Raw genomic sequence first — 18,174 nt, forward strand, 5'->3', positions numbered from 1 at the left:
CTGCTGAGACTTACTAACATAGGAAATCTGAGTCTTTAAACCCCATTAGACATTGACAGATTGAATTTAAACCTGATCCGAATTCCCGAAGTATGATGCCCCTCACTTCTTATAACCCTAGTCTGTTCACTGTACTTTAACCACGGCATTATCATTGCACAATGTCATGCTGAGAATGTACAATTAGTACCTTGTATTTTGGTGGAATCGTCACATTTCCATGACGTTCCTGGGTGTCATTGTTTACATTTGCAAAATCATTAAAAACTCTTACAGGTTGTAAATGAGCAATTTGATTTAATACGGGGTCCTATTCACAAAGCTTAATCTTTTTTGCATTAAATTAAGTTTGATATATCTAGAACAGTTTTAAGAATATTAAACTGGGACTTCCAAATGGTACTGTCGATGGCCACAGAACATTCTGATAGAATGTCTATCTTTAAAAATAACTTTAAAAAATGGGGTTCTATTGCTCAAGTAATTATTCATTCATGTTAGCTATTATACAAATAAAAATAAACACACTTGTTCTAATTAGTTATTTGTATGACCTGCAACTTCTTGTAAAGTCATGCCAAAACACTAGGTCACTAGGCTGGATTTCAGTAATACAGGTAAAGTTTTGTATTTTGCCGAAGACCAATCCATAATGGTCTGTGTAGTGCCTTGCTCATCATAATCACTCCATAATCGCTGCTCAAGGATTGCATGTTGGGATATAAAGGGTTTGTGTGTTTTTTATTGCTTGTAATCCACACCCCACACACCCTTAGTCTGACTTCTTATTATCTTTTCCTTGTAGGAGACCAGGATGGATCATGACTTGTTTGGCGGGGCCCCACGGTTCCTCACACGGCCCAAGACCTTCTCTGTGTGTGTAGGGAGGGATGCTACTCTGAGCTGCACCATTGTGGGCAACCCTGTACCAGTAGTGACCTGGGAGAAGGACAAGCTGATTATCTGCTCAGGTGGGCGGTTCAAGACCGTGGAGGATGGTAACGTGTACCGATTGACCCTCTATGACCTGACACTGGATGACAGCGGGCAGTATATTTGCAGGGCCAACAATAACGTGGGTGAAGCATATGCAGCTATTACTCTCCACGTTGGCTTACCTGAAAACCAAGTGGAGCGTCCTCCTTCTTTTGTCTTGAAACCTGTCTCGGGAAGGGTCAGCTTGGGGGAGGATGTTGCCTTTCAGTGCCGGGTCTTGGCTTATCCAGAGCCCACGTTCAGCTGGGAGAAGGATGGGAGATACGTAGGAGAGTCAAACCGGTTAAAGATTGTGGTCGATGGAGAATCAAGTTCCTTGAATATCCAGTGTGTGAGGTTCATCGACGGAGGAACCTACACCTGCCGGGCTCAGAACTCTCTCGGCAGGGCCAGCGCATCTGCGGCCCTGGTTGTAGACCACCAGGATACCCACAACCTGGCCAACGCAGCTTCAGAAAAGGCCACCTCCCTCCTGTCGCACCTGCAGAAGCGTCGGGAGGAGATGCGCAAGACCGAAATCGACCTTTACCGGTCCAACGACCACAACACTGTCACCACCTATTCCTCCTCTTCCAGTAGCAATCTGGGATTGAGTCTGTCGCAAGATTACGAGCGTGCCGCCTCCTTGGCGGGGAAACTACCCAAGGGTGTTTTTACCCGCACCTGCACGGTGACAGAAGGGAAGCATGCCAAGCTCAGTTGCTACGTCACAGGCCGGCCCAAGCCGCAGATCATGTGGAAGAAAGATGGGGTGGCCATCAACGAGGGGCGCAGGCAGGTTATGTACGAGGATGAAGAGGAGAACTTCATCCTCAAGATCCTATACTGCAAGCAGAATGACAATGGCCTTTACACCTGTACCGCCTCCAACCTGGCTGGGCAGACCTACAGCGCGGTCCTGGTCATCGTCAAAGGTATAAAAGCCCATACTCATTTTTGGTGCCACCACATATATTTTTCATGGTTAATAGCAGATTTATTTTACGTTAAGATGTAGATATTAGTCTAATTTCATTTATTACATTTTTTAACGTTTGGTATATGGTTACCAAAGACTAGAAATAAATACCTGAAGCTGCTGCTTTCTGGTTTCTGATCATTTCCTGTGCTGTAGTTCGGCCCACATCCTATGGTCTAGCTGCAATCAGACCATGTACTTTCTACACAGGTACCAAGATGCAACAGTTTATTTATTTCAGTGCATATCCTGATGTTTTTTAAACTGTTGAAGATAAAAAAGGGTGGGGAGAGAGAGTAAAACTGGGATCAGGAATTTCTGTGATGTTATATGGAGTATGTGGAGGTGTGTGAGGGGATCATAAGCTTTGCAGGCTTGTGAACACGCATAGTTCACAAATCAATCAGGACCCTTAGACAAGGAGGTGAAGTTTAAAGAATAGTTTGTGCTCGTTTAGTGGCTTAGTGATTACTTACTCAGTTTCATGTTATACATTGTTAGTTGCCATGCTTGTTGTCAAAACAAAAGTGACCCCCAACAATTGCAACTGACAGGAAGCCATTTTGAACAGCGGACTGGATTAGTGATAATCTTAAAATGGGAAATGGGCACTGGGAATTGCACTAGTCTTTATGTACAGTTAGAGCATAAGCTCTGAAAAAGAGCTTCGTGTGCTGAGCTTCGTGTGCAGGACTTATTATAATGGTGGAAATAATCTTGATGGATAGCTTTATAGTGCTAGAGTCATTATAATTAGGGTTGGGCCTCGGGGAGTCCTCCAGGTATTATAGGTATCATTAAATAATTAACTGATTAAGACCCGTAAGAGGTTAAATTGGTTACATTAATTATTGAAGAGTATAGGTGGAACTAAGACCAGGAGGGCTCCCCTGCTATAGAACCTGGTAGACTTTGGTAGACCCTTTTTCCCCTCCGCTGGGAAAGATCATGCTTGTTCAACAGCCTTCCACAGAAACATATCTTCACCCCTCACATATGCAGACATCATTGGAGGCTCCTCAGAGGAAGCAAACCTTTGTTTTAAACTTCTCTCTGCTTTTAAACACAGTACAATGGCACTGCTGTATTTTTAAGCTAAGTTCACATCTATTGGACAGTAAACAGTAAACAAAGACACAATTGGTCCACATTTATTTTATTATCCACCAAATCCAGCCAATCAATACTTCGCATTGACAAAAGCAACCAATCCTTTACCTGGAACTGCCGAGTCAGCCAATCACAGCCGACTGGTCAGATCCACTGGAGCTCAGATAGCAGCTTTCAATAACAACAAACCAAGTCACAGACAGTTCAGTAATATTGCTCCATTCAGATATCTGGCACTGTTCAGATAAACTATAAACAACTCTGACAAGTAAAAAAGTCATTCGTTAATAAAAATGTTTTAAGAAAAATCTCTAATTATGTGTGTGATCCTTTACGAAAACATTTCTCACCAGAACAGGGTACCTGACAAATCATTACAAGTTCAAGATAAATTTATGTTTTAAAGTGTTGTTTTTTTTTTAAGAAAATAACGAAAAAAGGCGTTTTCTAATAGCGATAGAGCCCTCTGCTGTGTGGTAGTTGACCTTTCGGTTTCTCATTCAATTTTCAGAAGTAGATTTTAAAATGTGACAAGAAAAAAAAAAGAAATGCATCATAACGGTAGAAAAAAACAATATATTTAAAATTCTAAACTTCTTTTTTTTGCATGGCAAACAACGTATTTGCATGAAACAACATATTTGTAGTTGTGCCTCTTCTGACTTATAAACTTTCTTTGGAAAATATTTTATGCAAAATATGTTAGTGACGTGACCCTGAAATCTAAATGCTATATTAATATTGTATACAGTGCGTTTTTAAACATACGCTGGGCTAATATTTTCTTCTCTCTAGTTTAACAGCCTAACGTTAGGAAGATATGCAAAGTGTAGCCCCCAGAATACTGCTGCTGGGGGCTCAGGGGAACCCAAGCCCTGTGCCTTTTTTCTGCCTGCCCATTGTGGCCACCAGCTGCCACTGACAAACATGCTGTACACTAATTTAGGCTGAGCAAGCTTTTGGAATGTTACTGCATTGCTAAAGGTTAGAGTTTGGTTTCAGCTATTTTCTGTCGGTGATGATTACATTCCAAGCTGTGTGATGGCTGGTAGCAGGCTGTCACATGAAGATTAGAAGAGCTGTCCTGTATTTCTTTTTTTCACACCCAAAGCTGAATGTTTTGGATTAAATTCATTACTGCTTGTCAACATGCAGCATCTTTCTTTCTTTATATATTGTCATTACAAGCTTATAACACACACACATATTTTTAAAGGTGTTGTTTTTGTGGCCATGGTTCTCAAGCGTGTCTTGACGAGTGTACTTATTTATTTGCTAATTAAGCTAATACGGACTACCTGGCTACCCCAAGTGGGAATGGCCTCTTTAACTGTTACACTATATATTGTAGTGTACCAGCTATTTGGAGATAAGAAGGAAAAGAAGAGATGAGACGAGATTCAGGTTCAAACAGCAATTATTTTATCCAGCAAGCACAGTAGTCAAAGCTCAGGCAGCTGTTCAACAAGATCATCAGCACTCCTTCCTAACACCCACCCGAGCAGCTTGCAGGCTCTCTTTAAATAGCCCATACCCCGCTAACATTTTGCATCATTGTGGTAACCACAACCAATCACAGTTCCCCATCCCTGTCTCTGGCCAGGTGCACCCCTCCGTCCTCTGAATCCCTTGAATCCCCTTGCCGCGCTGGCGAGGGGCAACCACTGGTGCAAGATTGCACCAATGTAAGTCTATGAGGAACAGTCTCTTGCAACTCGTGCACGCTCCAGCTCCTGCGCGCGTTACCCTGCAGAGCTGGTGCTGCTTTTAACGAGTCCCGTCCCGTTCTGTCTGTACGCACCACTACAATATTACCTGCTGTCTTTAGAAAACAAACCCTCTGGAGATTTGGATTCAACATTATAAACTAATTTGCACATTTCATTAAGATATATAAATATACTGGAAACAACTTGCTATAGTGTTGTCTTTGAGAAATCTGATACTCCAAATTGAAGTAAAAATACAAGCAAAGTACTTGGGCCTATATTTGTCATTTGTGCATATGCAAATATTGTCTTCTAAACCATGCGTGCGCACAGTCAAACAAAAAGTATGTGATTTTGTGGCAATGTGCCCCACCCCTCTGGCATTTCTGTGTTGTATGTTGCGTATGGTGTGTTAATGTTGGTGTATAGATGTGGCTGCACCGGGTATAAATGGGTGTGTGCAGCACAAGTATTTAAAATGTATCATTGTATTTAGGCACGGGATCACTTCACGTGCATTTAAAGTATTTAATATGTGAGCACGAGGTTGCACATAATTAATTCACGTGATGGGATTCAAGTGAATAATTAATTAGTAATTGAATCCCGGCACAATAGTATATATAGATGCACATTTCATTCACCCGGGGTTGTGTGTTCAGGGCGAAGGAACGGGAGAGAGTGAGGCGATAATTAAAGTTAAAAAAGCAATTGCTACGTGGTACGTGTTTGTTTAGTGTTCGTCCCTGTTTGTTAGTGTCTGTTCGTTTTGTTTTTCTATTTATTTTGGCCGCAAGTGCCGTGTCCTGTGTTTTGTTTTGTTCAACCTTTTTATTTATTTGTTTATTAAACACTGAGCGCTGCCGCGACTCAGTTTCATTCCTCACCACTGTGTCTGTGTACTGTTTTCTGGCCTGACGTAATTCACAAAGCCACCCTGTGACAGATTTATAAACAGACTTTTGTGTGAGAATGTTTGTAGACGCACGCACACTCTGGACCATGTGTACGGTCGTTTCATTGTGTTAGAACGATGGTACTGCGTGATATGATCAAGCTCCTACTAAATCAGCTAAAGATCCACAGTCAGTGCAGTGTGTAAAATAACAATGTTCTCATTAGGTTTATATATTGCTGAAATTGCAATGTTTATCACATATAATTATTTCTTAAATCATTGCCATTATATAGATAAAATACACTGTTATTAATATTATTATTAAAATGTAGACAGTAGTATGATATGAATGCTGGTTTACCACCACAATGATTATTACTTAATAAGCAGAAGGTAATTTTTTTGTTACTCCGTTGTTTCCAGCACTGGTAATTACAGAAAACATTGATATGATACTGTAAGTTGTAGCAGGTGTGTAGGCTATTAAGAACTTTTTTTTTCTATAACTTCACATATAGTAATACGTCAACACATAATTTGAAAATGGATGTCCTTATAGAATTGTGTGAGATGTTGGGTCCTAGGTTGTACAGACCAACCAAGTTCTGTCTACTATTGGCTTTTTGGCCACTGGTAGGTTTCAGTGGAGATGTAACTGGCATTTCACAAGGCTCTTTGATGCTTGAGGTTTTGGACTCGATCATTTCACTCTGTGCTCAGTACATTTAATTCCCCTGCAGGGAAGAACAGCAAATTGTGGTAAAAAGGGATTTTCATTCAATTGCTGGGTTCCCAAATAAGATTGGTTCTATAGACTTTACTCATGTAGCAATTAAAGCACCAAGAGTGAATTAGTTGTATTTTGTGTACAGAAAAGAGTACCATTCAATGAATATGCATGTTCTATCTGAGGCCTGTCTCTGTCTACTAAATGTTGTGGCAGAACCCTCGATGAATTTATTCTTCAGAACAGCAGTGTGACACTCGCCTAGAAAACGGAGCAGACAGACAGTTACATTTACCATATATGGCTATATAGGGGCATTGTAAATGCACATTTCCACGTGTGAACAACTTTCAGGATTTAATAATGCATGCAACAATTTTAATCTTTATGAGTACGAACAAATCAAGTCATTTAATAATGCACGAATTATAAATATAGACCCAGGTCTTCAACAGAAGAAAAGGGGGACCTGTGATAATTTCGCTAATGCTAATAATAGATAAGAAAATACATTTTAAAACTTTGCTAACAACACCTTTAATGGCAGAAAAACATTTTTCTCAGCCTGCATTTGCTGAATGTTTGTGTATTTAACTTGTTGGAACTGAACAGACTACTCTGTCATATTGACCCTTGAGTCCAAGGAAATACCAAACATGAGAGAAAAATGATTTTCTATCTGTGTATATGTTCATGATAAAAAAAAATCTATATATATATAATTGTAAATTTCTAGGTGGGGTCTAGCAATTTACAATCATTGGGTCAAAAAGGCCTTATGCATAAAAGGAGGGTTAAGGTGTTACAGGGGGTTCTTCAAGCTCATGTAAGTGATGTTCTCATTGCCGGGCATTGCAGAGCCCAGGGTCCCGTTCAAGACGAAGCTCCGGGATGTGGAGGTGCCGGAGAAGAAGACGGCCACCCTGCAGTGCGAGGTCCCCATCTCCACCACCGAGGCCAGCTGGTTCATGGAGGAGACCAAGCTGAGCCAGAGCTCCAAGTACCTCATGGAGGAGGAAGGCACTCTGCGGCGCCTCACCATCCACAACATCACCACTGACGACGACGCCGTTTACATCTGTGAGATGAAGGAGGGCAGCCGGACTGTGGCCGAGCTCGCTGTCATAGGTGAGTCCTGAGTTCTGTGGGTAAGGTCCATCATGCTGAGGTTTGTTTTGATTTGCTAAACTACAATTTGTACAATCCACAGAATGGGTCAGGTAAGAAACAGCTTTCTCCAGATTCACATATAGGTCACAGAGCCAGACAGGTCATGGGTTGGCTCCTTCAGGTGAGTCCCAACAGTGCTTTCCTTCAGCCCTGGTCACAGGGTATGTTTCAGCATTCAGTCCTGGTCACAGAGACAATACAGAATCAAAAGACATCTGGTCACAGCCCTGCTTTTCCCGTTCTTTCTCTCTGCCCACCATCAACTAACTTTCCCCAACATAGTTCCCTATATGCTCCAGGCTCCGCCCCATCAATCCTGCAGCAGCCAATCGGTAGCAAATTGCTCTGCTTAACCAGGGCATTGACCGAGTGGAATCGGGAGCACCTGTGTAGCTGCCCTTACCAAGATCTCTGCCGCACCCCGACTATAGACCTATTGTCAGTTCCATCTTGATAAGGGCAAGGAAGTTAGCCTCAATAGCACTTTTGTCTGTCGAGAGGCCACACGTCACTCCTAATAACCCTCACCTTGCCACACTGGCTATTTGACTTTTTAAAAATATTTAGAATTCTTTATCATATAAACACAATATTCACAATGCACAGAAGTTATCCAACGCATTACATCCATTCACAAATTCCAGCAGTATTTTCAATATGATAGATAACAAAATATGATGGCTATCATGTGTAAACCCTGGATTTGGAATACATGTTCACAAATTTTTGTAATCGTGTACACTAATTGCAGTTAACTGTACTGTTTTCCCTTAGACATGTATTGGTTGAGACAAATTCACAAAGAAGCATAAGCAATATAGAATGTACTACTATAAACTGGTCAAGTAACAATAAGATACATAATTAAGATGCTGAATTTATTTAGCCGGGCTGATAGCTATTGTATTTAGTTTGAGCTTTTAGTTAATGGTTAAACGTTAAACTAAACTCCACACCCACCTGTGTCAAAAATGTAGATTATTGTATTGATTATTTCTGATCATTCCTCTCTTCCACTCAGGCAACATCATCAAGAAACTTCCCCGGAAGACAGCTCTGCCTGTGAGCGACACTGCCATGTTCTGTGTGGAGTTGCAGTCCAGCTGTTCAAACTGCTACTGGACCAGGAACGGTGTGGAGCTGAGAGCTGACAGCAGGATCACCATCGTATCCTCGGGCAAGCAGCACACCCTGACCATCCGCGAATGCTGCGCGGAGGACTCTGGGGAGATTGCATTCGTGGCTGGCGACTGCAAGACCTCCACTCACTTCTCTGTGACCGGTAAATGTGTGCTCACTTCCCAATACCCCAATAGATTTTATTTCCGAACAAACTGCAACTTCAGATATGAGACTTTAACACTGCCAAAGATTACAATAATAAAGCTAATATTTAGGGAGAGAAAAAATGCTTCTATATGGACAATTCATTTTTGTTTTTTCCTATGTTTAACTATGGCACTCATACTGTACAGTATGTTAATATTTCTAAAACCATCCTCAAATCATCCCTTGGGTTACTGAGGATGACACTTGAAACCAGACCGATGGCAAGGCATCGTTTTTCAAGAGAAGCTCGTATTGAAAGGTTGTTAAGAAGATTGAAAGCCTTCCTTTGCTAATTATACACCAGACACTGCCACTTACCAGTGGATTGAGTGACAGAGGACATTGGGGTGGTTTACAGCTTGTGGCTTTTGCGTTTCCCTGTCATAATCTTTTAGACATGAAACACCTTATAAAACCTTACCACAGTAAAAGCATATCACAGTTTAGTAAAACATAGTGGAATCATAGTAAAGCATCGCTAAGCACTGTAAAGCCCATAGAGGTATGGTAAAGCATTTAAAAAAACAATATGGCAATCTATAGCTAACTATGGTAAATGCATCTCCTCGTTCCTGTGGGGAACCAAGTATCCTGCCTTCGTGTTGTTATTTTAAGAGAGAAATGGTATGACACGTTTCTTAAATGAAAAAGAAACAACTTTAGAGTGCCAGCAAAAATTAAACTCGATCGCTCAGGCTGCCATAAATAGATGCCTAATCTGTCTCACAGTTTCTGCTGGTAAGCATGTACTTAAAGAGACACTATATACTCTAAACTTTGTCACCAATTCAAATATGTACAAATTGCTAGGCTTATGACAATTCTGAAAGAATTTTAATATTCAACACATTCAGAAATGTTGCTTCAAATGACATTTTCTTAGTTTTTGGTTCACGGTCCCTGTACCTCTTTATGTTGTTGAATTGCTTAATATTGCAATTACTCAAATATTGTGTTAAGGTTATTTCAGTCAAGAGCTGCTATTCAGTTTCCTGCAATTGATATATAATGTATTTATAAAAGTAACTCTTATAAATGTTTCCCATAGTAAAAGCATAGCAAATTGTAATAAAGCACAGGGAAGGTAAGCATTGTAAAGTCCAAAGAGGTATCTTGAAGCATGTTAAAAAACATGGCAAACCAAACTATGATAAATGCATAGTATACAACCATAGGAAAAGCGTGGGGAAGCTTTGAAATTACTGTGTTTTACTTTTATAAGGGAAGAGTGTGCACCGTCTAGCGATCAGCTACTTTGGATAAAGTTTCCTTTTTATTTTTCTGGCTATACACTGCTATGCAATAGATGGTGCTGGCCCTTATTAATATAAAGACACTTGGCAGTTCTAGCCAGCTCCTGAATTAATTTGCAAAGTACCTCAACAGAAAGTCTTAGTAATTCCGATACGAACCACTTAGAATGATTGCATCATCATAAAAAGTAAGGGTACAGTAAGAAATCCTTAAATGGCTGTATCATATCAATATCAGCATTTTATAATATATATATATATATATATATATATATATATATATATATATATATATATATATATATATATATATATATATTGCATTAGTTTGCTAATTATTCATTATCCCCGGCACAGCCCCCAGGAAGCACCCTCCAGATCCCCCAGTCAACCCTGTGGTGAAGGACAAGACCGAAATTTCCATTACCCTGTGCTGGTCTCCTCCTGAGATGGACAGACCTGTCCCCATCTCAGGGTACCTGGTGGAGAGAAGGAAGGTGGGGAGCCAAACCTGGATGAGGTGCCACAGCTCGGACAATGTACCCAGCTCAGAATTCACAGTCAGCAACTTGACCGAGGAGGGTAGCTACAACTTCAGAATTACTGCCATGAACAGCTTTGGCCAGAGCTCAGCACTGGAGTTCCCAGGGACTTTCTATCTGGGTGAGTAAACATTGTTAGCCATGAATTCTTTGGATGTTTGTTTAACACTATGTTTATGAGAAGACCTCTCGTCATTGGCACATTAGGAAAAAATATCAATACAAAATTCGAATACATGTTTATCATAATATGCATGTTTTATATAGTGACATTGTGAGACCTACAGTAAAAAAATGCTTACGCCCTCAATTATGGGTTGGCATGAATTCAGCCCCCAGAATTGTTTCACCAGGATGATAGAACCCAAATAATGTTTTTTTTTTCTGTGATTTTGTCAGTGCAGTAATACATCATCATGTCACAAACACAACCCTTATCATCTGATTACTTCCCCTGCCATTCCCAGAACCCAAGGCGACAGTGAAAGCTCCACTGCTGGATGTGACAGCGTTGGCTGAAGGAGAAGCCACGTTCACTATTGAACTGTCTGTGGCCTGCTCCGGGGTGTGGCTCCTGAATGGGAAGATTCTTAGGAGTGGCCAGGACTACCTCATCTGCAGGACAAAGAACACCCACACCCTGGTCATCAGGAGGGTCTCTGAGACTGACGACGGTGCCGAACTCAAGTTCATGGCCGGCAGCACTGAGAGCGTCTGTAGGCTCAACGTGAAGGGTACGAGAGAGGGGATTGGAGCCCGACTGAATTGTGTTTAATTTTTTTTGTTCTGTTGATTTATTGGTACATTATGGACTCTCAATCCAATCAATAATGTGTATGAAATGACACTGATACATGAACATAGCTTATATATTTGTGGGTTGTTGGTATAAGAGTCAAACCTGTATCATAAACAATATATGAATCATCTGACCTAGGGTTGAAAGCTGAAAGTCCACAAAAGCCCTATAATGACAAATCAAGTCAAGAGATCTAAATTTAAAAGTAGATCAAAGGATACTGTTATTGATAGTGTAGAATTACTGTTAGGCCCAAAAGTAAAAGCATTGATCATATATTGGCATCTGAAATTTCAAGGAGATATGACAGCACAGAGTTAGGATGAGATTTAGAACATAAGAAAATGCAAATGTACATCTTAGTTGGTGCATTGTGTAGAAACATATTGAAATATATATTTTTTAATGAACAGCTGCTGCAGTGAGAATTACCAACAAGTCCGCAGAAAAGGAGGCTGTGACTGTGGGTCTGCACGGATCAGCAGAACTGCTGGCTGAGGTATCGAATTCAGCCGCCAAAGTGACATGGATGAAAGACGGGAAGGAGCTGAAGATAGGAAAGAAATATGAAAGCATAATCGTAGAGCAGAAGCGCATCCTAAAGGTTCACAATGTGACGGAGGAGGACGTGGGCTTCTATGAGTGTGTCTGTGATGGGGACAAAATGGCACTGCAGCTCGCCCTGAAAGGTACTCATGTCCCAAGAAATACAGAACTTGTTAAACTAAATGCAAATGAACTTCTTGTATAGTAATCAATGCATGCAGTTTACACTGTAGAAGGCACTCACTGAAATGTTTGTACACTTCATTTGGTTTCTTAGTTTTACCACAGTGAGAGACCAGGCCAAAACAAAATTAATAGATAAAATAATCTGATGAATCGGTAAGTACTTCTAGGTTTAAAAAAAAATAAACCAAAAAGAGTGTTTTTTTTAGTGCTCCTCCTTCTATTACAGCTGAGGCCCCCAAGATCACCATCAAAGACAAATTTGGTAGTGCTGTCAAGGTGGTGTCCGGGGAGCGGGCAGAGTTTGTGGCAGAGACCTTAGAGAGCAATGCAAAAGTGCAGTGGTACAGAGAGGGCAAGGAGATCCGACAGACCAAAAAATTCACTATGGAGAGCAAAGGCAGGCAGCACAAACTGATCGTCACCAGTGCCAAGAAAGAGGATGAAGGAATGTACACGTGCAAGGCAGGAGGAGACACAGTGACCTTCACACTAACAGTGCCAGGTGGGGCTCTAACCTTAACCTCAGGCATTTCCTGAAAAGTTTCAGTAATGGAAGCAGGTGCATGTGTGTACATGTGTCACACTGCTTATATCTGAGCACTGCTTTCCAAATGTGATGAAACCTTAAGTTATTTGTCTGTCCGTCTGACTCTTTTGATATGTAATGTTATATATACAGTATACATTTCAATTGTGATGAAGTCTTTAACACAAATTATTGCAGGTATCAAAATCTCTGGGTATAAGGAGGATGTCTGTCTGACTGTCAATCAGTCTGTGTGTCTGTCTATATGTCACACTTACATTTTGTCACAATTATTCTTTAAATATTTGTGAAGTGGTGGACATTTATGAAGTGGTTTAATGTAGTACATTTTACTGTAGATGTCTTGCATCTTTTTTCTTTTTACCAGCTAGCAGTGATTAATTTAAATCCCTCATGAATCATATATACTGATTCCTTTAACTTGTATTCTAGTTGATAGAATGCAAGGAATATTTATTTATTTGTTGTCTATTTTACAACATATCAGAATATTCTCTGGGTGAAATCAAACCAAGGTCAGTCATTTTCAAAATGTTGTTTATGATTTCTATTTTATAGGGTATAGCTCTTGTAGAGTTTATATGTAATTGCAAGTGTGCCACATTTGACCAACTCTCTTCTAAGTGTTTCCTGCCAGTCGTCTGATGCCTGCGCACCACCTGATACACACATGGCATTTAAGCTGGAATTTCGACAGGCCATAACAAAAAACACCAGGTGCCATTTGGAGGAAGGGCAAAGCTAACTAAACAGAGGCAAACAGACCCATGGCATCATGGAATAAATGTTGTGTGCAAAATCCCCCTTCAGAAGGACAAATTATCTTAGCATGATGATATCAATTAAATGGCATCATTTCACTTGGCATTTTGCCTATATTAGAAAGCCAGTTAAGCCAAGGACACTAACCATTTAGGGCTGTTTTTGGCCCATCCGCCTATAGCGCTGAAAACAGAAAGCATTACACTACATGCACTGCTGCATATGGCAGAAAAACTGGTTAGGAGGAATAACTGCTAGAATTCTTGACAAGGCCTATGTTTCCATGGTAATGGTGGAAGTAGACAAAAGTGTGGGACCCTGTGCAAACCCCACATATGACACTTGCAGATATATAGGGTGTCACCACTTAAGAATAAGAAACTGCTTAAGACTAATTATAAGCCTCTCAATTTAAATGTCTTGAGTTGTTTATTTTTGGTTTAGTAACTTATTTGGGTGTTCTTTATCTCATGAAAATAAAGTGTCAGTGCCCATTTGGAGTAACAACATTTGAAAATGTAGCCCAAGAGTTACGTCTTTACCATTACTATGTTTTAAAAGAAGAAGCAGCCCTATTAATTGAAAACTTGAAAAATGCAATAATACAAATAAAATTTAATGTCCCAACAACGGTCAAAATATATACTGTACATAATCAGTGTTGTTCAGAGGCAGAGAGAGCTGGTTTAAAAAAGTCACTGATCTTGTTGTCATAACTGCTCTTCATAGTCAGACTGCCAGACTAACAGAGTCTTAAAAGTCTGCTTTCTGCTCGCTTGTCACTGGTTTCAGTAACTACAATACAGTACTGTCTGTTGGCTTGCACTATACTGTACTCAATGTAATTGAATTAAATTAAATGATGACAGTCCGCTTCCGTACAGATACGCTGATTTCCACACTAATATATAAAGTGTGCGAATACCCGCTTTCGCATCGATCAGATGATTTCTGCACTAATATATTTTGATAATGTACTGTATTATCAAAACCCAAATTATTGAAACACGCATTAACGGGAGTCTACTGCAGTAGTTGTCAAACAGGGAAGTCGTTAGCTGTATGTGCTCTTCTGTGGGATTTTGGAGGAGTTAGTAGAGTTGACACCTCCCCAGATGTTTATTTTTAAAATGAATCCCATTGAAAAAAGTCTAAATTACTATAAAATTCCTTTTTAGTTCTACTACCAGACTATGTTATTACTGTTATCACTGTTAACACAATGATTATACTAAGGATAATCATTGTTTTTGGTAAGTTTTAGCTGTTACATATTTTCAAATATCTTTATCTCAGTTTTTCTTATTTGGTATATCTTTAAAGTCATTCATAAGGGTAGTGGTACCAGAAGTAACATTTTATCCCAGCCTTTGTCCAATCTATGTATACTGGAGCCACTTGATCCTAAATGATTACTTTTGGAATGTGACTTTCAGAAACAACTGCAACCTTCACTAAGAAGTCAGTGACGAAAACAGAATTCTCTTCGACCTCGGGAGAGACAGTAGTCCTGGCCTGTGAGGTGGCCCACTCCTCAGCAAAAGGAAAATGGATCAGGAAAGGACAGGAAGTGAAGCAGAGCAAAGAGGTTGTTGTGGAAACAGAAGGCACAACCAGAAGGCTGGTACTGAAAACCGCAAAAGCCAGCGACTCAGGGGCATACACATACAAACTCCCAGAGGATGAGATAACATTCAATGTTAATGTGAAAGGTAAGAAACCTATTTTAAGCATTTCACTAAAGGGTCTTGGCTAAAGAATGTACATGAACCTGGCCTGTATAAGATTTAAACACAAAGTAGGGACTCAGCTCTTTCAGCTAATTTCCTTCCCTTTGTGCATTGTTTCTCTCTGTTTGTGTCTGTCTGTCTTTGTCTATGTAACTTACATGTAATCTATTTTCTGCATAACTATGTGTCTGTCAATCTCCCTCAGTTATCCTAGTGTGTTAATTCAATTGAAAACAGAAGTCCAAGGAAACTCCCCCTAACTTCTAGTTCAGATCATTACCCTCATAATTTGATGCATTTTTTCCCCAGAACCAGAGCCTGTGTTTGCCACCAAAGCTCCGGTTCAGAAGGAGGTGAAGGTCCGTCCCTCAGAGAAGGCCACCTTGAGCTGTGAAGTGTCCCAGACCCAGACTGAGGTGAAGTGGTACAAGGACAGCAAACTGCTGAGCTCCAGCAAGAAGACCAAAGTGGAATCAGACGGGAAGACTCGCCGGCTTGTGGTGGAGAGCGTGGAGAAGAAGGATGCTGGGGAGTATACCTGCGAGGCTGCCGGGGAGAAGATGGCCTTTAAAATCCAGGTTGCAGGTAGGGAGTCCATCACTTCGAACACAGGCTGGCATGGATCTCAGCGACACGTGTTTATGAATGAGTAGGTCCTGGTAGACTGAGTAGGACTGGAAATGTAAAATTGAAACCTCCTTGATCCAGAAACAGTGTGACAAATCAAGAATTGTCCTCTATTTGTATGGGTCCTTATGTACCTACTAGCCTACTAGTGGGAAATGATCAGCAATTGACATGGGCTGATTACAATTCTCCCAGACCGGCCATAATAAAAAAAGTGTGTTAAATACACATTCAATGACAAATTAGCCTGTTGTTACTGGTAATAAAATATGTCCCTGAAACTAAGACATGTTGTGTGTTGAGCTGACAGTGGCATTTTCTCAGACAAACTGTTCCTTATAATTTTGTGATGCTTCCAATACTTATAACAGGGAAATCAATTTGTAACCTAGTGATAAAAAAACTGAGTCCAGGCTTGTCTTTTAGTTGCATTGTAAGCTAGTCTGATACCCTGTTATTTGTAAACTGTGAACAAGGAATATGTTGGCTTGATTTGGATTTAGTGAAGAATTGGACTTACAGGACATAGAATTGGACTTACAGGCTTACTTATAGATTGTTTTTTTTCACCCATACCAGACACTATGGCTTCAATATTTGACAGCTCTAAGCAGTGTTCTGAATGGACTCACTGTGATCTCTCTTCCCTCACACCAGAACCTGAGCCTGTGTTTGCCACGAAAGTGCCAGTTCAGAAGGAGGTGAAGACCACCCTTTCAGAGAAGGCCACCCTGAGCTGTGAGGTGTCCCAGACCCAGACTGAGGTGAAGTGGTACAAGGATGGCAAATTGCTGAGCTCCAGTAAGAAGACCAAAGTGGAATCAGACGGGAAGACTCGCCGGCTTGTGGTGGAGAGCGTGGAGAAGAAGGATGCTGGGGAGTATACCTGCGAGGCTGCCAGGGAGAAGATGGCTTTTAAAATCCAGGTTGCAGGTATGGTCCTTCATTAGTGCAAGCTGGCGTTGATGGCAAAGACACGTGTTTATGCATGAGAAGGTCCTGGTAAAGACTGAGTAGGACTGGAAATTGAACATTGAAACCCCCTTGATCAAGAAACAGTGTGACAAATCAAGAATGATCCTATTTGTATGGGTCAGTATGTACTTACTAGCCTACTAGTCGGAAATGATCAGCAATTCACATGGGCTGATTACAATTCGCTCAGCCCAGCTATATTAAAAAAGTTTGTTTAAATACAGTTTAAATGACACATGAACCTGTTGTTACTGATAAGCTTAGTTTAGAGTTCAGAATTCTGAATTAAATCAAAAGGGGTATGAATTACAGTTCTTTGGAGAATCAAAATTAGGACATTTCATTTTTTTCTGTTGCTAAAGGTAAGCACATTGACTTACGTGCAGTAATCATCATCCTTTCAAATCTCCAACTGCACATGCTGGCAGGCCCATTCCTTGATAAGGAAAATTGAAATTTTCCTGCTCCAACACACAGTGCAGCACGGCGCCTCAATACAATATGTGTGCTGGGGTAAATTAAATATAGCTTTCAGATATCATTCAAAGCAATGGAATACTTGTATACCTTACACATTGGTAAACCATAACCTAGTGTGATCTCTTGTCGTCGTCCCCCCCTCACCAGAACCTGAGCCTGTGTTTGCCACCAAAGCTCCAGTTCAGAAGGAGGTGAAGGCCAGCCTTTCAGAGAAGGCCACCCTGAGCTGTGAGGTGTCCCAGATCCAGACTGAGGTGAAGTGGTACAAGGATGGCAAATTGCTGAGCTCCAGTAAGAAGACCAAAGTGGAATCAGATGGAAAGACTCGCCGGCTTGTGGTGGAGAGCGTGGAGAAGAAGGATGCTGGGGAGTATACCTGCGAGGCTGCCGGGGAGAAGATGGCCTTTAAAATCCAGGTTGTAGGTAGGGAGTCCATCACTTCGAAAGCAGGCTGGCATGGATCTCAACGACACGTGTTTATGAATGAGTAGGTCCTGGTAGACTGAGTAGGACATGAAATGTAAAATTGAAACCTCCTTGATCCAGAAACAGTGCGACAAATCAAGAATTGTCCTCTATTTGTATGGGTCCTTATGTACCTACTAGCCTACTAGTGGGAAATGATCAGCAATTGACATGGGCTGATTACAATTCTCCCAGACCGGCCATAATAAAAAAAGTGTGTTAAATACACATTCAATGACAAATTAGCCTGTTGTTACTGGTAATAAAATATGGAAAATAAAATATGTCCCTGAAACTAAGACATGTTGTGTGTTGAGCTGACAGTGGCATTTTCTCAGACAAACTGTTCCTTATAATTTTGTGAT

At 40.7% G+C, this 18,174-nt stretch overlaps 1 protein-coding gene across 15 annotated transcripts in view; it reads left to right on the forward strand.

Moving 5' to 3' along the window:
* Positions 1–18,174, forward strand: part of LOC117400581 (obscurin-like) — a 156,283-nt gene that overhangs the window by 7,456 nt on the left and 130,653 nt on the right. For 13 of the 15 annotated variants that reach the window (XM_059022963.1, XM_059022965.1, XM_059022966.1 and 10 more), the window contains exons 2-12: positions 806–1,910; positions 7,257–7,526; positions 8,590–8,850; positions 10,508–10,813; positions 11,160–11,426; positions 11,905–12,180; positions 12,450–12,725; positions 14,969–15,244; positions 15,572–15,847; positions 16,547–16,822; positions 17,492–17,767. In XM_059022963.1, the coding sequence (XP_058878946.1) occupies positions 815–1,910; positions 7,257–7,526; positions 8,590–8,850; positions 10,508–10,813; positions 11,160–11,426; positions 11,905–12,180; positions 12,450–12,725; positions 14,969–15,244; positions 15,572–15,847; positions 16,547–16,822; positions 17,492–17,767 (3,856 nt within the window). In that variant the 5' untranslated portion in view covers positions 806–814. The remainder of the gene's footprint in view (positions 1–805; positions 1,911–7,256; positions 7,527–8,589; positions 8,851–10,507; positions 10,814–11,159; positions 11,427–11,904; positions 12,181–12,449; positions 12,726–14,968; positions 15,245–15,571; positions 15,848–16,546; positions 16,823–17,491; positions 17,768–18,174) is intronic. The other 2 variants (XM_059022970.1, XM_059022969.1) reach the window with 2 other exon arrangements.

The sequence above is a fragment of the Acipenser ruthenus genome, chromosome 4 (assembly GCF_902713425.1).
Source record: "Acipenser ruthenus chromosome 4, fAciRut3.2 maternal haplotype, whole genome shotgun sequence".
Lineage (NCBI taxonomy): Eukaryota > Metazoa > Chordata > Actinopteri > Acipenseriformes > Acipenseridae > Acipenser > Acipenser ruthenus.